Here is a 21,918-nt window from a genome sequence, read left to right as displayed (position 1 = left end):
AAAACCTCTACATGTGAAGAAATAATTTTATTTTCTATCATTCTACAAGTACTTTTTGACTATCTACTCTGTGCCCAGAAACTACACTGGGTGCCATAGGAAGGAGGGAAACCAAAAGAGGAATAAAATTTTACTTAATCCCAGGGAACGGATCAGGAAACAAAAACTAGTAGACAACATGATAGTATAGAATATAGTGTGAAATATATGATTTAACTACCTATTTAGGTATTTAAAGAAGGAATATATCCATACAAATTCATGGCAGGAAAGAAAGTACAATTTAAACTGGATGTTGAAGTTTAAATTGAATTTGGGTGGGTAGAGAGTTAGAGGGATGATATTGTAGGTTAGGAGAACCATATAAATAAAGCTATAGAGGCTGGGTGTGGTGGCTGCCGCCTATGATCCCAGCACTTTGGGAGGCTGAGGTGGGCGGATCACTTGAGGTGAAGAGTTTGAGACCAGCCTGACCAACATGGTGAAACCCCGCCTCTACTAAAAATACAAAAACAATTAGCCAGGCATAGTGACACATGCCTGTAATCCCAGCTACTGGGGAGGCTGAGGCAGAATCGCCTGTGACATCGAATTATCAAGTAGATTTGAGTAATGAAAGATTGGAGGCACAGGCCTGGAAGGAGGCTATTAAAGTAATCCAGGGCCAGGCATGGCAGCTCACGCCTGTAATCCCAGCACTTCAGGAGGCGGAGGTGGGCGGATCACCTGAGGTCGGGAGTTCCAGATCAGCCTGACCAACATGGAAAAACCCTGTCTCTCCTAAAAATACAAAATTAGCCAGGAGTGGTGGCACACGCCTGTAATCCCAGCTACTCGGGAGGCTGAGGCAGGAGAATCGCTGGAATCCGGGAGGTGGAGGTTGTGGTGAGCTGAGATCATGCCATTGCACTCCAGCCTGGGCAACAAGAGTAAAACTCCATCTCAAAAAATAGATAAATAAATTAATTAATTAATTAATTAAGTAAGTAAGTAAGTAATCCAGGCATGAGGTGATTATGCCTTCCAGGAGAATGAAGAGAAGGCAAATCTAGGGGAAAAAAATGGTAAAATCTGTAAGTACTTAGATATTTTTACCAAATAATGTTTACTTTTAATTTGCTGATATTAATACAACTGAGAATATGGCATATATTTTATATAAGCCTCTGAATACTTTACAGATAAATTGAATTTTCTCTAAGCTTAAATGCTTAAAATAGACTTCTGGTTGATAAGATAGATTATCTTGAGATTATAATATAATGAAACAAATTCTTCTTTATCTTGTGTAAAGGATTTACATTAAAAAGGTACAGAAGTTTCCTGAATATAGAGTTCCTACAGACCCCAAAATTGACAAGAAAATTATCAGAATGGAGCAGGAGAAAGCTTTTAACATGCTAAAGAAGAACTTGGTAGATGCTGGTGGTGTTCTTAGGTATGACATTTTTATAGTTCTTTTATTTTACAAATTAATTAGCTCCATTTCCAAGAATTATTTTGTAAGGGAAATTATAGTTTTCCAATTATTTCATTTAGTAATGGTTTTATAAGGTAGAGATATCAATAGTTCCCCAGATATTAAATTGATTTGCCACTGTGTAAGCCATTGAGTTTCTCAGCCCCAAGTTGTAGATAATTCAGACCAAAGAATTGTTCCATACTGTATAGCATATACTCTGTATACCATATACCATGTAAAAGCTTTTTCTCAAAATGACAAAGACATACTTAATACACTTTATTATATATTTAGTACTTTGTTTTAGATACTTACTATGAGCAGAAACTTCAGCTGCCTGTCATTTTTTTTAAACTAATCTTTGATTACTTAATGGCAGCCAGAAATGAATTCTAAGCCGTAAATAAAATTCCATTTCACACCTTTTATGCTTTAGGTTTCAAATGAGAAATATTAGCATTCTTTTTCACTTTATGTGTCAGTCTGGGTGAATAATTTGTTATTGTATAATGGATTTAAGTGTATGGAATATCGTTTTTGTGTGATCTTTAAAAGAAACTTTTAGGTATGTGAAAAATAAATTGAGTCAATAATTAGATCCTTCAATGAAAGTCAAAAATATCACTAAAAAAATTAGATCCTGCAGTTTGAAGAGCATTGCATATAATTTTTAAGTAGGCATTATCAGTCATTGTAAGAATTTTATACAGAAATATCAATTAAGGCAGTATCCTACCAGATTAGTTCATATTCCTACTGTCTACTTTTCTTTTCTTTTTTTTTTTTTTTTTTTTTTTGGCATGGCTCTCCAAGAGATCTGCATTCACCTTTAGTTAATTCTCTTACTCACTTGGCCAGCAGGAGCTGGGAGTGCTGTAGAGGCAGTATGTTGAGCTCCTGTGAGGGAAGAATCAACCATAAAGTTCAATCTTGACAGGTTCTATCTTTGGTTGGAAGGATGGTAGGTGTAACAGAGAAGTGTAATTTGGGACGAATGTTTGATGAAGGGAAAATACACAGTTCAAAAGATGATGATTTACAATGTCTTCTCTTTATTTTGAGGTAAAATGTACTTAATATGAATTTTCTCGTGAACCCAAAATAATACAATTAATATGAAATTTAAAATGCCATTTTCATATATACTTAAAATCCCTGTGTCTCCCTCAACTGTAGGACCACAGTGAAAGTCTATAAATATTTACAACTATTTTAATTTAATTGGCTATAAAGCAGATCTTAGAAGAGTCAAGAGATCATTTTAAATTTTATTTGATATGAAATAACCATATATAATTTTTTCTTGAAGGATTAATCCTTTATGAGTATTAACCTAAGTAACTATGATTCCTACTTTGGTCTAATAATATTAAATAATTTTAATGTTTAAATTTTAGTAACTTTAAATATTTTCTCTTACCAGGTGGTATGTACAGTTACCTACACAGCAAGCTCATCAGTATCATGAATTAGAGACTCCCTGCCTCACTTTGTCACCTTCTCCTTTTCCTGTGTCTTCTCTTGAAGAAGAGGAAACTGCAGTTAGAGATGAGAATTGTGCATTACCCTCACGTTTACATCCTCAAGTAGCACATAAGATTCAAGAATTAGTATCACAGGGAATAGAACAAGTGTATGCAGTAAGGAAACAGCTAAGGTACAATAGAAGAGCATTGTTCTTTTATATTTTTCAGTTTTGTTTGTTGCTTTAATTAATACAGTGAACATTGGAGATATTTTCCAAAATATATGCTATCAGGGTAGATAAGGAATATAGTTTATTAATTTATTAAAATAATCTTATTTATAAACTGATCGTTTTCTAACAAATGCTTGGCAAGCAATGGTGTAATATGGTTTATTATAATTCTGATTACTCATTTGAGACATTCTATATTTGGATTTGGCAAATTGGACTATTTCTAAATGATGTATAAAATGAATTAGTTAATACTTTTAGAGAAAAAAACCTTTGTAGAACCAAAGATTTTAAAACCTAGGCCAAGATACTATTTCAGACTATTTGAAATGCAGTTAAATTTTATTACAACACAATAATTTGGATAATTCTTTGTCTAATGAAATTGTATTTGTAGTACTCTGGTCTAAGTTTTTTGATCCTCAGGAAATAATAATAATTATATAAGTAATTATATAATTACTTAATTTGTGTGTGCCAGGTACTGTGCTAGGCTTTTTTACATGTATGGTCTCATTTAGTCTTACAACAGCACTATAAAGTTGGTATATTTATCCCAATTCTACACATGAGAAACTGGAGTCTCAGAGTGGTTAAATAATTGGCTTAAGAGGCAGTGGCAGAGTCAGGCGCAGTGGCTCATGCCTGTAATCCCAGCACTTTGGGAGTCCGAGGAGGGCAGATCATGAGGTCAGGAGATCGATACCATCCTGGCCAACATGGTGAAACCCCGTCTCTACTAAAAATACAAAAGTTAGCTGGGCGTGGTGGCACGCACCTGTAGTTCCAGCTTCTCGGGAGGCTGAGGCTGGAGAATTGGCTTGAACCCGAGAGGCAGAGGTTGCAGTGAGCCGAGATCGCGCCACTGCACTCTACCCTGGCTACAGAGCGGGACTCCGTCTAAAAAAAAAAGGCAGTGGCAGAACTGAAATTTAGGCCTAACTCTATAGCCTGTGCCCATTACCATGATTTATGATACTTAGCCTTGCTCTTACTGATTATTGTGTAGTCTGATCTGAATAACAAAATATAGTAAGCCCCCTCTTAAAGTCATCAATAGGTTCTTGAAAACTGCTACTTTAAGCGAAAGGAAATACAGCAGGTCCTTGAGTTATATCATTCTTTTCAATGTCTTTTCTTTTGTTGTTTTTTTAACTTTTTTTGTAAAAGAGACAGGGGTCTTGCTATGTTGCCCAGGCTGGTCTTGAAGTCCTGGCCTCAAGTGATCCACTCAAGAAGATAGGATTGCAGAAGCAAGCCACCGCACCTGGTTCAGTGTTGTTTTCTTATAGCATTGGAGAAAATAATTTGGTTTTGTTATATGTCCTTTCACTTAAGGTGTCAGTTTCCAGGAACCTAACAATGATGTTAACTGAGAGCTTACTGTAATTCCTAGAATTATTTCCTAATTAATACATGACTTTTCTATTTAGCAGTTTTCTTAGACATTTTATATTGATTTCCACTGGGGCATCATTAGCATAAGGCAAAAATTTGGTAAAGCCATTCACTATTTACTAAACCTGAATCTTAAGAAGGGAAGTATGATACAGTTCTGCGATTTGGTCCACCAAATGTAATAAGCATGTATATGTTAAATTTTATCATTTCTTTTATGTATTGATTTTTTATACAATTAAATAACACTGCTGCCTTCTATTTCTATCTTCTTTTGTCTCCGTGTAAAATTCAAGCCCATTATATTTCATATAATATTAATTGATACTTTTGGAAGCAATGTAACATGATGTTTACGCACATAACCTGGGTATAGGCCCAAGCTCTCTTATTTACTAGGTAGGTGTATGATTTTGGGCAAATTATTTCACTTCTACAATCCTTAGTTCTATCATCTGTAAAGCGAAAATGATAATTGTACCTATGTCGTTGATCATTAAGGGTTAAAGGAGATATTTGATGTGAAGTGTTCCATACAGTGCCTGACATAGTAAGCATTAAAAACATTATTATACTTAAACTGAAAATAATGATTTCTTTAAATTCATAAAAATATCAAAGCTCAGCCAGGCGTGGTGGCTCATACCTGTAATCCCAGCACTTTGGGAGGCTGAGGCGGGCGGATCTCAAGGTCAGGAGATCGAGACCAGCGTGGCCAACGTAGTGAAACCCTGTCTCTACTAAAAATACAAAAAATTAGCCGGGCCTGGTGGCACACTCCTGTAGTCCCAGCTACTCAGGAGGCTGAGGCAGGAGAATCACTTGAACCCAAGAGGCAGAGGTTGCAGTGAGCTGAGATCACGCCACTGCACTCCAGCCTGGGCGACAGAGTGAGACTCCATTTCAAAAAAAAATAATAATAACAAAACTCATTCTAATATATTTAGATGTTTTACCAATGAAAATATTATATTTCTATAGTCTGCAATAATTCTATGTTGTATGGAAAAAGTTTAAATAGGAAAATATAAATCACTTACAGAGCTACAAACCATACTTTATAGAAGTTTATACTGAAAGAAAACCTTTCTGTCTTCTGATCTAAAGGCATATTGCTAAATGGTTTATGTCTTTATTCCATTTTGTATTCTTTACAGAAAATTTGTGGAAAGGGAACTGTTCAAACCTGATGAGGTACCTGAAAGACATAATTTATCTTTTTTTCCAACTGTAAATGATATAAAAAATCACATCCATGAGGTACAGAAATCCTTGAGAAATGGAGATACGGTATATAACTCAGAGATTATTCCGGCAACGGTATGATTACAACCATAATTCCTTATTACAGAATCTTTCTCAGCTTCTATTAATGTTTAGTCTATTAAGAATGGCTAGTGTTAGGCCATCTGAATAACTGCAATATAAGAAAATACAATAGGCCGGGCATGGTGGCTCATGCCTGTAATCCCAACACTTTGGGAGGCCGAGACGGGTGGATCACCTGTGGTCAGGAGTTTGAGATCAGCCTGGCCAACACTGTGAAACCCCATCTCTACTAAAAATACAAAGATTAGCTGGGCATGGTGGTGGGCGCCTGTAATCCCAGCTACTTGGGAGTCTGAGGCAGGAGAATCACTTGAACTCAGGAGGCGGAGCTTGCAGTGAGCTGGGACTGCACCACTGTACTCCAGCCTGGGAGACTCAGCGAGACTCCATCTCAAAAAAATATATATATAGCATCTTTTTCTTAAAATGTAAATACTCTGAATGTTTAGAAAATGACTAAAAGTTTTTTATTACTTTCACAAGAAGAAAAATCAGTGAATTCCCAACTCTACAATAAAAACACTGGCCAGGCACAGTGGCTCGTGCCTGTAATCCCAGCACTGTGGGAGGCCAAGGCGGGCGGATCACCTGAGGTCATGAGTTCAAGCCCACCTGACAAACATGGCAAAACCCCATCTCTACTAAAAATACAAAAAATAGCTGTGTGTGGCCAGGCTCAGTGGCTCACGCCTATAATCCCAGCACTTTGGGAGGCCGAAGTGGGCAGATCACAGAGTCAGAAGATCAAGACCATCCTGGCTGTGTCTTTATAGCAGCATGATTTATACTCCTTTGGGTATATACCCAGTAATGGGATGGCTGGGTCAAATGGTATTTCTAGTTCTAGATCCCTGAGGAATCGCCACACTGACTTCCACAATGGTTGAACTAGTTTACAGTCCCACCAACAGTGTAAAAGTGTTCCTATTTCTCCACATCCTCTCCAGCACCTGTTGTTTCCTGATTTTTTAATGATGGCCATTCTAACTGGTGTGAGATGGTATCTCACTGTGGTTTTGATTTGCATTTCTCTGATGGCCAGTGATGATGAGCATTTCTTCATGTGTTTTCTGGCTGCATAAATGTCTTCTTTTGAGAAGTGTCTGTTCATGTCCTTTGCCCACTTTTTGATGGGGTTGTTTGTTTTTTTCTTGTAAATTTGTTTGAGTTCATTGTAGATTCTGGATATTAGCCCTTTGTCAGATGAGTAGGTTGCAAAAATTTTCTCCCATTCTGTAGGTTGCCTGTTCACTCTGATGGTAGTTTCTTTTGCTGTGCAGAAGCTCTTTAGTTTAATGAGATCCCATTTGTCAATTTTGGCTTTTGTTGCCATTGCTTTTGGTGTTTTAGACATGAAGTCCTTGCCCACGCCTATGGCCTGAATGGTATTGCCTAGGTTTTCTTGTAGGATTTTAATGGTTTTAGGTCTAACATGTAAGTCTTTAATCCATCTTGAATTAATTTTTGTATAAGGTGTAAGGAAGGGATCCAGTTTCAGCTTTCTACATATGGCTAGCCAGTTTTCCCAGCACCATTTATTAAATAGGGAATCCTTTCCCCATTTCTTGTTTTTGTCAGGTTTGTCAAAGATCAAATAGTTGTAGATATGCGGCATCATTTCTGAGGGCTCTGTTCTGTTCCATTGATCTATGAGAACTCATGGACACAGGAAGGGGAACATCACATTCCGGGTACTGTTGTGGGGTGGGGGGTGGGGGGGGGCGGGGACAGCATTAGGAGATATACCTAATGCTAAATGACGAGCTAATGGGTGCAGGAAATCAACATGGCACATGGATACATATGTAACAAACCTGCACATTGTGCACATGTACCCTAAAACCTAAAGTATAATTAAAAATAAATAAATAAATAAATAAATAAATAAATAAATAAATAATTAGGTTAGCACTGCCGATCTCCCCTGTCTAGCTCCTAAAAAAAAAAAAAAAACCATCCTGGCTAACACATCTCTACTAAAAATACAAAAAATTAGCCAGGCATGGTGGCAGGCGCCTGTAGTCCCAGCTACTCGGGAGGCTGAGGCAGGAGAATGGCTTGAACCCGGGAGGCGGAGCTTGCAGTGAGCCGAGATTGCACTGCTGCACTCCAGCCTGGGCAACAGAGCGAGACTCCGTCTAAAAAAAGAAAAAAAAATTAGCTGGGTGTGGTGGCGTGTGCCTGTAATCCCAGCTACTCGGGAGGTTGAGGTAGGAATCGCTTGAACCTGGGAGGCGGAGGTTGCAGTGAGCCGAGATAGCGCCACTGCAGTCCAGCCTGGGAGACTGAGTGAGACTTCATCTGAAAAACAACAACAAAAAACCACTAATCTTTATTTTTAAATCAACATGTATTTTCTCTGTAAAAATTATTCTTACTCATTTAACAGACATTTATTGAGTACTATTGTATATATTTCCCCTCCCTTTTTTTAATAAATGGGCAAATTTAAATACAGTTGTTTGGGCCAGGCGTGTTGGCTCGTGCCTATAATCCTAGCACTTTAGGAGGCTGACGCAGGTGGATCACCTGAGATCAGGAGTTCGAGACCAGCCTGGCCAACACAGTGAAACCCCATTTCTACCAAAAATACAAAAATTAGCCGGGCGTGATGGCAGGTGCCTATAGTCCCAGCTGCTTGCCAGGCTGAGGCAGGAGAATCACTTGAATCCGGGAGGCAGAGGTTGCAGTGAGCCAAGATCATGCCGTTGCACCCTAGCCTGGGTGACAACAGCAAAACTCCATCTCAATAAATAAATATATATCCATCTATCAGTCCATCCATCCATCCATACATACATACAGTTCTTCATACCTGATTGCCCAAAGTGATAATGTTGGTTCCATATGCCATCTATGGATATCAGTTTAACTCATACTTTTTTTTTTTTTTTTTTTTTGAGACAGTCTCTCTCTCTCTCTTGCTCAGGCTGGATTGCCATGGCATGATCCTGGCTCAGTGCAACCTCCATCTCCCAGGTTCAAGTGATTCTCCTGCCTCAGCCTGCCAAGTAGCTGGGATTACAGGTTTCAGCCACAATACCCAGCTAATTTTTTTGTTTTTATTAGAGACGGGTTTCACCATGTTGACCAGGCTGGTCTCAAACTCCTGACCTCACGTGATCTGCCCTCCTCGGACTTCCAAAGTGTTGGGATTACAGGTGTGAGCCACCACGCCCGACCTTAACTCATAGTTTGATATGGTAGTTTCTCCCTGAATATTAGTCATTTCTGTGAAAATTTTGCCTACTCTGAAGAGATTAATTACCCAGAAACAACTAATTACAATACAGCTAGTGATTATGCCATTAAAATCTGAGATGCAGTATCTTTTGCTTTCCTAACTTGTTATCCAAATGCAGTATCTGAAAAAATATGGATATTTTAAAAGCCAAAACTATTTCTTACAATCCATAACTCTTTGTCTTTTTTCTTTTTTTTTTTTGAGATAGAGTTTCACTGTCACCCAGCCAGAGTGCATTTGCACAATCACGGCTCACTGCAGCCACGACCTCCAAGACTCAAGCAGTCTTCCCTCCTTAGCCTCCTGGCAGCTGGGACTACAGGCACCAGCCATTACACTCAGCTAATTTTTTAAGTTTTTGTAGAGACTGAGTCTCACTTTGTTGCCCAGGCTGGTCTCAAACTCCTGGCCTCAAGCACCTCTCCAGCCTTGGCTTCCCAAGCCTTATGGGCGTGACCCACTGTACCCAGCCCAATAACTCTTAATTGTTAGAAGTAGTCCTTGTCATCTACACTTGTCTAAATCCTTGCTATCTGAACTCAGGAATTTAATGTATTTGTATAGTAAAGTATACTTGTGCTTGAAGAATGTGAACAAGTGAAGAGAGTAGTTGCAGAATAAATCACATACTGTGAATAAAATATGACAGTTGTAATGGCATCTTAAGATATTTTTCAATATAAGAGCTTTATTTTTACTGAAATAAATGTTCCCATTTCAGCTTCAATGGACTACAGACAGTGGGAATATTCTCAAAGAGACCGTGACAGTTACATTTGCAGAAGGTAGGTTTTCTTGAATACCTTTAAAATATAAATTCAAATGGTGTTTAACTGGAAGGAACTGAAGATGTTATCTCATCTAATCAAATTTTATAGATAAGGAAACCAGGATCCAAAGATGTAGGAGCAGCTATGTTATGGTTTATCAACATACTTCCTGCTATTTTAATTTCCTCTTATACTTTGTTTTTAATGCTTTTTTATGACTGACATTTTGAAGCTGATAACTAGCACAGTTAACTGTAGCTAATTCATTATAAGTCTGGCTAATTCCAGTAGTAATAACCCTAAGATGCTCTGATCTGGGAACTATGGTCCATTTTTTACGGTTGCTTTTTCTCATGTGTTCTTACTGCTGTGCCCTTTTAATAGTTCAAACTTATTTCCACCCTTTTGCATTTCTTCTCTCTTCGGGAAATGTCTTTTTTCTTATGCATGGCAAACTCCTCTTAGTACTCAAATTGTAATCTCTTTTGTTTTAAGTACATTCATAACTTCACCCCCTATATAAAGTTAAACCTCTGAATTTCTTTTTTTGTTTTTGAGACAGTCTCACTCTGTCACCCAGGCTGGAGTGCAGTGGTGCGTTGTCGGCTCACTGAAACCTCCGCCTCCCGGGTTCAAGAGTTTCTCCAGCCTCAGCCTCCCAAGTAGCTGGGATCACAGGCACACGCCACCATACCTGGCTAATTTTTGTGTTTTTAGTAGAGACAGGGTTTTGGCATGCTGGCCAATCTGATCTCAAAGTCCTGACCTCAGGTGATCCACCCACCTTGGCCTCCCAAAGTGCTGGGATTACAGGCGCGAGCCACTGCACCCGGCCAAACCTCTGAATTTCTATAATGAGCAACTGACTGATAGCATTTACTGAGCTCAGCAACACTGGCAAAAGAATAGAGCATTGGTAGGACAGGAGAGAGAATAAAGGACTTACTAGATTTGTAAAGTTGAGTATCTGAGCCATTTCAATGGAGTGGATTGGGAGGAAGCCATGTTGGGGTGATTGAAGGGTGAATGGGAGATGAGGAAGGAGTAGGGACTCCTTAAAAAGTGTACCACTTTTTCAGGAATTTTGCAATGGCAAATGGGGTTGAGGGAGGGTATTTTAAGAGTAGAGAACTGAAAAGATAGATGAAGATGGTGATGGGAAGTTGAAGAAACTTCTGTTGGCTTTCCTTTTCTCTGTAAGAGTGCTAAGGATAAGGAAAGATTTCAAGAAGGGTGGCGTGGATTTGAGGGAAATGCAAATTAGAAATTATCCTGGATAGAGAGTGAAACATTGCCAGATACAGGTGAAGGTCCAATCAAAGTTAATAGTGAATTGGTAGTAGAAGAATTAGTGAGTTTCTTTTTCAGTGGCACTCAGCTTCCCATGTATTGGTGCAGGAAAGCCATTTTTATGCAGAGTTAGGGTTTTACTGGAGGGATATGACCAAAGGACAGAGAGGCAAGAGAGTTTAGGTACTTGTAAAAGGGTGACTGAAATTATAGACCTAGGACTGTAAGCTGGATGGGGAAAGAATTTTATTAAGAAAGAGGTTGATGGATCTGAAGAAAACTGAGGGATTAATTGACTGGAGGTTCACATGAGGTTGAAGAACAATTGTAGTGAAGTACCTGAGCAAAATCTCTGGAAGAATAAGAGGTTGTAGCTGGGCACGGTGGCCCACACCTGTAATCCCAGCACTTTGGGAGGCCAAGGTAGGCGGATCATTTGAGGTCAGGAGTTTGAGACCAGCCTGGCCAACATGGTGAAACCTTGTCTCTGCTAAAAATACAAAAACTAGCTGGGCATGGTGGCACATGCCTGTAATCCCAGCTACTCAGGAGGCTGAGGCAGGAGAATCGCTTGAACCTGGGAGGCAGAGGTTGCGTGAGCTGAGATCATGCCACTGTACTCCAGCCTGGATGACGGAGCAAGACTCCATCTCAAAAAAAGAATAAAAATCTAAAAATAAGAATAAGAGGTTGTGATCAGAGAATGAGATGTTTAAACTTGAGATTTTAGAGGTAGGATCATCCAGAGTATGATGATAGTGGTGGGTGACTACAGTAGTGAAGTAAAAGGACATTAATAATGAAGAAGCCAAGAAATGTGTGAGTGCTGTTTAGTCCTCTCAGTGGTCCATTGAGAAAGGACTCTTGTGCTGATTTTACAGATGAGGAAGCTGAAGTTTAGAAACTAAGTTGTAGGATGGGTGCAGTGACTCACGCCTGTAATCCCAGCACTTTGGGAGGCCAAGGCAGTTGGATCACCTGAAGTCAGAAGTTCGAGACTAGCCTGGTCAACATGGTGAAACCCTGTCTCTACTAAAAATACAAAAATTAGCTGGGCATGGTGTCACACGCCTATAGTCCCAGCTACTCAGGAGGCTGAGGCAGGAGAATCGCTTGAACCCAGGAAGCAGAGGTTGCAATGAGCCGAGATTGCGTCACTGCACTCCAGCCTGGGCAACAGAGTGAGACTGTCTCAAAAAAAATAAAAAATAAAAAGAAACTGAGTTATATAGCATATTGAAGGTCACACAGAAAGCCAGTGCTTAAATCCATTCTTCTCTAATACTCTGGCCATTTTAAAATTAGTCAGTTGTATTATGGAAGCAATAAATATTCATTGATAATTAGGTTTTCTCTTTCTGTTTTGAGACAGGGTTTCACTCTGTCACCCATGGTTGAGTGCAGTGGGATGATCTTGGCTCATTGTACCCTCTGCCTCCCGGGCTCCAGTGACCCCCCCACCTTAGCCCACCAAGTAGCTGGGACTACAGGCACATGCCACCACGCCCGGCTAATTTGTGTATTTTTACTAGAGGCAAGATTTCACCCAGGCTGGTCTCAAACTCCTGGTCTCAAGTTATCCATCTGCCCCGGCCTCCCGAAGTGCTGAGATTACAAGCATGAGCCACTTCACCTGGCCGATAATTAGTTCTTCACTGACTTAAAGAGATGAATATATTTGGGTTAACATATAAGAATTACATGAGAATGATTCAAATTCCCTACAATTAGTTTAAATTTGAGATACTAAGAAAACAGTTTTTATTTTTATTCATTTATACCAAAATGAGTTATTGAAATAAATTTAATGCTGTTATCATTAAAGACCAATTTTTCCAGGTATTGTCCTAGTTACTAGGGCTACAAAAGGTGAATTAAGTTTGATGTTAATTGAGAAGCTCCTTAGATTTCACACTTCCGGAGAAGTTTAGTATAGTCCAGCATTATAGTACGGAGAACACACTAGATTCGAGTTACAGATATAGCATCTTTCAAGGTAAAAAATACATATATATATAGTTGTGCCTCTGTATCTATGAGTTCTGTATCCATGGCTTCAACAAACCGCTGACCAAACATATATTTTTAATTGGATGTATACCAAACATGTATATATATATTTTTCCCTATTATAATCTAGAGATGATTTAAAGTATATTGGAAGACTTCTACATTGTATTGTGTATTATAGGTAATCCAGAGAGGATTTAAAGTTTGTGGGAGGATATGCTTAGATTATATGCAAATACTGTGCCATTTTATATCAGGAACTGAGCATCTGCAGATTTTTATTTCTGATGGAGGTCCTGGAACCAGTCTTCCATGGATATGGAGGGACAATCCCATTCTAGATCTACTGAATTAAAATTAATGGAGGTTAAACCTAGGAATCTATATTTTCTTAAACATCCCTTAGAGATTCTCATTATCTGCCACGTTCTGCAAATAGTGGGCTACATCAGCAGTCCCCAGCCTTTTTGGCATCAAGGACCGGTTTTGTGGAACACAATTTTTCCACAAACCCAAGGTGGAGAGTTGGGGGGATGGTTTTGGGATTAAACTGTTCCACCTCAGATCATCAGGCATTAGATTGTCATAAGCAATATGCAACTTAGATCCAAGAATCTAATGCTCCTGCTGATCTAACACGAGGTAGAGCTCACGCAGTAAGGCTTGCTCATGCAGTAAGGCTTGCTTGCCTCATGCTCACCTCCTGCTGTGCAGCCCAGTTCCTAACAAGGCACAGACCGGTAGGGTCAGGGACCCTTGGACTAGATGACTTATTGAAGTCCTTTGCAAAACTTTGAAATTTTTATTTCCTATTTTAGTTCTGCTAGAAAGGGTTGTAATAAAGTATTTTTATGACTTCATAGAAGCCATAAAAATTATTTTGTTTTAATAGTTTCTTTAATATAATTTAGGAAATTCACCAGGAGAATCAATTACCACCAAAGTGGAAACAAATCAGACCGGGGGTTCTTTGTCTCCTGAGCCAACCCACTTGCTCTCCTCACTCTCCTCATTTCAGCCCAAAATATTTACACAACTACAGGTAGGTATCCAGTAAAATATCCAAATTTGAGGCCCTTTTCTTTATTCCTCCATTTACCTCTTCTTCTCCTAGGGATTTTAGAGAATTGTTACAGAATTATAATAATGATCAAATATGTTTTCATTGTTAATTTCCTGATCTTTTTGTTTCTTGATTTGAGATAATTCAAACAGTATGTTTTTTAAAAGTTTAAGGTTGACTCTGAATGCAATAAATTTAGTTGTACTACTTTTCCCTTGATTATTGTTTCTTTCTTCATTTAATAATTATTTTTAAACATACTCTTTTTATTTGTTCGGATTTTTTGTCAAAAGAATAGTGTATCCTATGAGAATATCATACATAGGAAATTCAAACATTTTGATGTACTCTTTTTGGTTTAAAAGGGTTTGCAGTTACAACCAAGGTTCACCTCTCCTGATGAATCACCAGCTGTGATATCAGTAAATAACCAGCCGTCCTCTAGTCCTTCAGGACTTCTGGATACAATAGGAAGTGCTGTAATGAATAATAATTCTCTACTGCTTGGTCAAAGTCATAGCCTTCAAAGAGATACATGCTTAACCCAAAACAATAGTACTGCCTCCACCATGGGTAACCTTCCAGAACCAGATCAAAATCTAGTTGCAATGGACGAGCTGGTAGAAGTTGGAGATGTTGAGGATACAGGGAATCTGGAAGGAACTGTTCATCGGATTCTGTTGGGAGATGTGCAGACTATTCCAATACAGATTATAGACAACCACTCAGCTCTTAGTAAGTTGAAATCAATTTATGATGTTATCGTTGTAACCTTTGTGGATTATTATCACTATATTATACTATAGATAAAACTATTATTTCTACCCAGTGGGTCTATGATATTATATAAATGAAGCAAAATTATGAGAGAGAAGGAGATTTCATTAGCCTGGGTTTCAGAACTTTTAACCTTAAATTTTCTTCTTCTTTTTTTTTTTTTTTTTTTGAGACGGAGTCTCGCTCTTTCACCCAGGCTGGAGTGCAGTGGCGCAATCTCGGCTCACTGCAAGCTCTCCGCCTCCCGGGTTCACGCCATTCTCCTGCCTCAGCCTCTCCGAGTAGCTGGGACTACAGGCGCCCGCCACTACGCCCGGCTAATTTTTTGTATTTTTAGTAGAGACGGGGTTTCACCGTGGTCTCGATCTCCTGACCTTGTGATCCGCCCGCCTCCGCCTCCCAAAGTGCTGGGATTACAAGCGTGAGCCACCGCGCCCGGCCTAAATTTTCTTCTTCTTATTTCTAATTATTTAGTACCATAGAAATTACTTATTCCCTAATTACCTGTTTTCCATGGAAAATCTGTGGTAATGTGAAATCAGGAAGGTCATTTTAGAGTACATGAAAAAATAGGAAAAAATTAAACAAGGAAAAATATTTTCATGCAAAGGTTATTATGGAAGAATTGATGTATGCACACATACACAAAGAAAAATGAAATGAAGTAGGCATATATAAAGGTTAAAAGGAAGATTTTCATTTGTGGTTTTTTGTTGTTTTGAGACAGAGTCTCATTGTGTCACCCAGGCTGGAGTGCAGTGATGCAGTCACAGGTCACTGCAGCCTTGACCTCCTTGGTTCAAGCGATCTTCCCACCTCAGCTTCCCAAGTAGCTGGGACCACAGGCACACGCCACCATACTGGGCAAATTCTTGTATTTTTTTTTTTTTTTTAAAGACGGGGGCTATGTTGCCCAGGCTGGTCTCGAACTCCTGGAAGATTTGGAATTACAAAATAAATGTTGAGTTGAAAGGGAACTAGTAAGACTTGGGCATTTAGATTTAGCCCAAGACCTTGTTACCTTCACTTTATTACTAATCTCTGTCAACGTAGAAGTAAACCCTGTTAACTCCTACTTTCTCTGTTACTTCTTTGCACACAAATTGTTCTGGATTGGGCACTTTTGTGGGAAAAGATTTGCAGTTTGCTTTGAAGAACAAAAGTTTTCACAGAAATTATTTTTAGAATATAAAATATTTTTCCCCTCTCTTCCGGTGTCATGAAATATATTAACTTTTAGGATTTTTCTGTTTGTTTTTAAAGTTGAAGAAAATCCAGAAAGTACCATTTCTGTGAGCCAAGTTAAGCAAGAGCCCAAAGAACCAGCATTGTCTATGGAAGCAAAAAAAATTGTGGACTATAAGAAATTATCTGCTACATAAATTATTGAAGCTTTTCAGAATTTACAACTCTGGTGACTTCTGATGTCTTAGAAAAGAAGGTGAATATAGTCAAAGCATGGCATTGAGATAATTGGACTGAAGACCAGTTTGATGAGAAGCTTTTATTTAAAACTGATATATTTGTTGCCAGTTCCATATTTTTACCTTCCTTAAGAGATGTTTTACTCTTCTTATTTTGTATAATTTTTATGCTCTTTGATTATCTAATAAGGCCAGTATTTCAAAAGTTGTTTTGAATTTATCCACAGTAATATAGTCTGAACACAAATAGTTAACTTATCCTTGGAAATATTCAATTTTGTTTATTACAAAACAGAAAAGAACAACAGCAACAAAAACATTGTGTGAATGTATGTTTGTATGTGTGTTTGTATATCATGAATTTTTTTTAAGTTCTGAAAGAACTTGTTCTCTCTTTAAAGTTGTGAAGAAATTTTTAATTGCCAGACAGGTAAGAAAATGTTTATAATCTATCTCATTAAGAAAGATGAAGTATTAGATTTTACATCATAACACAAAGTCCAGCAGCTACATCTGTGGAAACTGTGCAGTTGCATTTTAGCCTCTTCCCTTCTAATTTTTGTACTTTTAACTACAAACCAATAGTATACTAATGGTTATCTAATAGAAATTTAAAGTGTCTTGGTAAGTACTGAGAATTTTTACTTGAATTAATCAGATAAGCAACAGAAGTCAACATATGTAGCATGAATTTGTGCTATATTAGAAGTAAAACACTATAGGCAGAAATATGTAGAAATTGAGAGAATTGAAAAAGAATAATAGAATTCCTTGGTGTTTACAGATAATTTGGGAAACTTTTTGATGACAGCAGAGGATTTTTTTCCCCCTTATTTTGTAATGAAGATCCAGAGCTGGTTAAAAGATAATTTGATTTGTAGTTACATTTTTCTATGCCAGAGCTCTTACTGAATTGATGATATTAGGATTTCTAGTATTTTAAGGTAAGTATTTATAGTTTAAAATTTAGTTTATATTTAAAACTTTAAAACCTCTGATCTGGGATTTTTTTTGTTAAGTAAGTACTAAGCAGTATATTCATTATAAGCATCTGTTGTCTAAAGATTGGTACTAGGCTGGACATGGAGGCTCACGCCTGTGATCACAACACTTTGGGAGGCCGAGGTGGGTGGATAACCTGAGGTCAGGAGTTCGAGACCAGCCTGGCCAACACGGTGAAACCCAGTTTCTAGAACTAAAAATACAAAAATTAGCTGGGTGTAGTGGTGGGCACCTGTAATCCCAGCTACTTGGGAGGCTAAGGCAGGAGAATCGCTTGAACACCGGAGGCAGAGGTTGCAATGAGCCGAGATTACGCCATTGCACTCCAGCCTGGGTGACAAGAGAAAAACTCCATCTCAAAAAAAAAAAAAAAAGATTGGTAAACTAGAAATATCAACTATAATTGTCAGGAAATTAACCTAAAGGCTTTTGTTTCTCCAGAGACCATTTGTGGGTGTATTTTGTATTTTAAAAATAAAGATTTTAAATGGATATCAATGTTTAATATTCAAAACATTCACAATATAATATCAAATTTAACCTTAATACTTTACATGAATATGAGTCACTTTTGGCTTTTCTAAGTCCAGCCTCCCATTTTTAATTGACTTTGTTTCAGGTACATGACATGTATCTAAATATAAAGTACTGTTATAGTAGAGGTAGGTGGAATTCTAATATTCCTTGCTCTTTAGATTTATATTTTATTTAATATAAAGTTTATTATTTATACCCTTTTTAATGCAAAGCTAATATTTAGTTATATGTATGATTTTTAATAAAAATTACTTTTTCCTATGAATTGAAAATATTAGATGTTGGCATTTTATACAGGCAGGTTGCCAAATTTGATTATGTTACACTAAGTTAAACACGGCTCTTAATTACCTCAAATCCAGATTTCTCTTAATCTGTGTGTACATAAAAGGAATAAGTCCAAATTAATTTATAGTTTAGTGTTGCACTGTAGGTAATATTCTTTTCATTTGTTATTTCTAGTTTTTATGGAATCCTTTTCTTTCAAGATTCTAAATAATAAATCTTTACCTCTCAATAGTGGTAATAGTGGTAATGGTTCATTATTAGCTATTTCACCAACTGAACTACATTCTTTTGGAGACATTCCTTTCTTTTTTAATGTTGAGTTGCTAAGGAGAAATGCTTGTTAATATACAAACTCTAGTCAGTTACCTGTGAGGATGAGACGTGTCAGAGGACTCAGACTTTGGTATATAAAAAAATAATATTTTTCTCACTTGATTCTGTGTGAATGTCTCTTCTGATACTGGTTTTTAATCAGAAAGTTACAGAGCAACTTTCCCACAAACAAACCAAAAAAACAAAACCCCACAAAAACCAAGAGCATGAAGAAAAGCTTAAATCCCTAATTATGTACTCTTTTGGTTTTTAGGTAGAAACTGGAGCTATCAGTATTTTCATGTAAGTATTTCAATGAGTAGCTCTTTAAAAATGGTTTCTAAATTAGATTTTAAAAATTCACTGTCATCTAAATGCATGTTTAGTCACAATGTATCAGTATTGTGTTTAAAGGTGCTTAGCATCACTGTTTGAAAACTATGTTTACATATTTAAAATGTTTAATTATTCTGAAATGTATAGGGTATTAAATACAAGCTCCTAAAATCTTCAGTATCTATATTGGCTTTCTCTAACAGCTCTACAGCAAAGTTTGACATGTTTTTTTTGTGTGTCATGTATTGTAAGTTGTAATATCTGTAGGAGTGAGTTGGACATTCTAAATTAGCAGTAAGAAATTCACAATTACAGCTCAGCTTGTTTATTCATTATAGTTTTCACATTCCCAACTTCCAAGTGAACTTTATATATACTACAGTGAATTACAGATAAATACAGCCATGGTGGACCTTTCCCTCAATAGCGATTTTCTGTACAAACAGTTAGTATACTTAAAAGGAAAGGCTTTTATATCTTACGCAAGGTAAATGTTTCCTAAACGTCACAAAAGTGATAGAAAACATAGCTTTTGGGATCTGGTCCTGCATCAGAGTTTCTAATTCTGAGACCCACCAGCTTGTGTTTCATCTTCTTTATATCCTGTCAGAATACATACTTAATCATGTGGGTATGAGAAAGATGTTGTTTAACTTGTACCAGGTTTAAAAAAAAAGGTTTAAAAAATGTGTGTGCATAGATATATATATATGTGTATATATATAGCAACTTGATGTATAGTGTCCTTGTTATGTATTTTTTTCATTAAAAATCCTGTTTTTTTTTCTTATACTTGTTAGTTTTCTTTTTATATTTTTCTTAGAGATAGTGGCAATTTTGTTCATCTTGAAGATGCTGAATAAACACTTGAATACCTGAGAATTTTGGCCAGAGATTTATGTCCAATTTGGAACCTGAAAGTTTTAAGCATAACTACAAGTAACTCCTGTTGGCATTACATTTTGGGGAGATATATATGCATTTAATACCCTGCAACTCAGCCAAGCATCAACATTTTAAAACAATGTGTATAATAAGTAATTCTCCCCCCTGCCCCCGACATTTTGGCACCATGACATTTTCAAGTACAGCTTTATATTTTAGGAGTAATGACAAAGTATGTGATCAAAAGAGAAGGGATTATTAATTTTTTCCCTCTTTGCTCTTTTTTAAACTTTATTCCACTCTGTACCTATTTTTGAGGACCTTGGAAATATTAATCTCTCAAGAAAGGATACTGCATTGGTTCTTCTCCATCAGCTGACTTAGACATCAAACATCTTAAATGATACACTGTTTTAATATCTAAAAATCTGTCATTCTACTTAATTAACTTAGTCATAAGGACAAAGCCTTAGTATACTTTTGCCACATACATGTTATCTATAAAGTTTACTGTTGAATAATACAAGTATTCCTTGCTGACTGAATTCTTAAAACTTTGGGAATAGAAAAAACTCATTTATTAATGGATGCTAAAGTGATTCCTGAGAAAAATAAATAATTTGTATGGTTAATATGGAAAATCTTTGGTGATGTGATTTGGGTATAAGAATACTAAAACCAGAGTACGGGATGTGAATCATGTACCAGGAGGGATTTTATTTTTAAATATCTTTATTGAGGTATAATTGAAATACAATAAACTGTACATATTTAAAGTACCCAATCTGATAAGTTTTGTCACATGTATACAGCCATAAAATCACCATAAGCAAGGTAATGAACATATTCATCACTCTCAAAGTTTCATAGTACTTCTTTGTGATCCATTCTTACTTAATCCTCCTTGCCACCCCACCATCACCAGACCGCTGATCTGCTTTCTTTAAGATCAATTTGCTACAAATGAAATCATACAGTATGAACCTTTTTTGGTCTGGCTTTTGTCACTCAGCATAGTAATTTTTTGATTTGTCTATATTGTAGCATTTATGAATAAATCATTTATTTGCTGCTGAGTAGAAGTGCATTTTATGAATATATCATAATTTGTTTATTCTTTTGATGATGGACATTAATAGTTCTAGGCTATTGTGAATAAAGTTCCCATGAACATCTGTGTACAAGTCTTTGTACAGACTTATGCTTTCATTTCTCTTGGGTAAATATCTAGGAGTAGAATTCCTGGGTCATATGTTAGGTATATATTTAACTTTTTAACAAACTACCAAATGATTTTCCAAAGTAGTTGTAACAATTTATATTCCCACCAACAGTGTATGAAAGTTCCAGGTTCTCTATATCCTAGCCAACACTTGTTATAAACAGTTTTTAGGTTTTAGAGATTTTAATAGGTGGGTAGTAGTATCTTACTGTGGTTTTAATTTCCATTTCTCTAATAACCACTATTGAGCATCTTTTCATGTTGTATTTGCCATCTCTATCTCTGTATCTTCTTTATTGATGTGTCTGAATCTTTTGCCCACTTTTTTTTTTTTAAGACCAGGTCTTGCTCTGTCACCCAGGCTGGAGTGCAGTGGTGTGATCTCAGGTCACTGCAACCTCCGCCTCCCAGGCTCAAGCAATTCTCCCACCTCAGCCTCCATAGTAGATAGGATTACAGTCACGTGCACCATGCCTGGCTAATTTTTTGTAGAGACAGGGTTTCACCATGTTACCCAGGCTAGTCTCAAACTCCTGGGCTCAAGCAATCCACCCACCTTGGCCTCCCACAGTGCTGGGATTACAGGCATGAGCCATCGTGCCCAGCCTCGCCTACTTTTATTTTTGTTTTCTTATTTGTTTTTTATTCTTTTTTTTTTAACCGCAGCCAGCATCATAGCTCACCCACTTTTAAATTGTTTTCTTGTTTTTTTTTTTTTTTTTTGAGATGCAGTTTCACTCTTGTCGCCCAGGCTAGTGTGCAATGGCATGATCTTGGCTCACTGCAGCCTCCACCTCCCAGGTTCAAACAATTCTCCTGCCTCAGCCTCCCGAGTAGCTGGGATTACAGGGGCCCACCACCACACCTGGC

General features: G+C 37.3%; 1 protein-coding gene across 16 annotated transcripts in view; it reads left to right on the top strand.

The window, feature by feature from the left end:
• The window catches only part of CARF (calcium responsive transcription factor), an 83,649-nt gene extending 62,104 nt beyond the window's left edge, over positions 1-21,545 (top strand). For 11 of the 16 annotated variants that reach the window (XM_032754890.2, XM_058439566.1, XM_058439582.1 and 8 more), the window contains 7 exons: positions 1,295-1,438; positions 2,886-3,119; positions 5,717-5,879; positions 9,854-9,917; positions 14,114-14,244; positions 14,631-15,000; positions 16,306-16,671. In XM_032754890.2, the coding sequence (XP_032610781.1) occupies positions 1,295-1,438; positions 2,886-3,119; positions 5,717-5,879; positions 9,854-9,917; positions 14,114-14,244; positions 14,631-15,000; positions 16,306-16,424 (1,225 nt within the window). In that variant the 3' untranslated portion in view covers positions 16,425-16,671. Of the gene's footprint in view, positions 1-1,294; positions 1,439-2,885; positions 3,120-5,716; positions 5,880-9,853; positions 9,918-14,113; positions 14,245-14,630; positions 15,001-16,305; positions 16,672-16,867 lie in introns of those variants that run through there. The other 5 variants (XR_009213686.1, XR_009213683.1, XR_009213684.1 and 2 more) reach the window with 5 other exon arrangements.
• The last annotated feature ends 373 nt before the right edge of the window (positions 21,546-21,918 follow it).

The sequence above is a fragment of the Hylobates moloch genome, unplaced genomic scaffold, assembly GCF_009828535.3.
Source record: "Hylobates moloch isolate HMO894 unplaced genomic scaffold, HMol_V3 SCAFFOLD_1, whole genome shotgun sequence".
In the NCBI taxonomy this organism is placed as follows: domain Eukaryota; kingdom Metazoa; phylum Chordata; class Mammalia; order Primates; family Hylobatidae; genus Hylobates; species Hylobates moloch.
The sequence above is the reverse complement of the archived record's forward strand: the minus strand, read 5'-3'. Positions and strand labels throughout refer to the sequence as shown.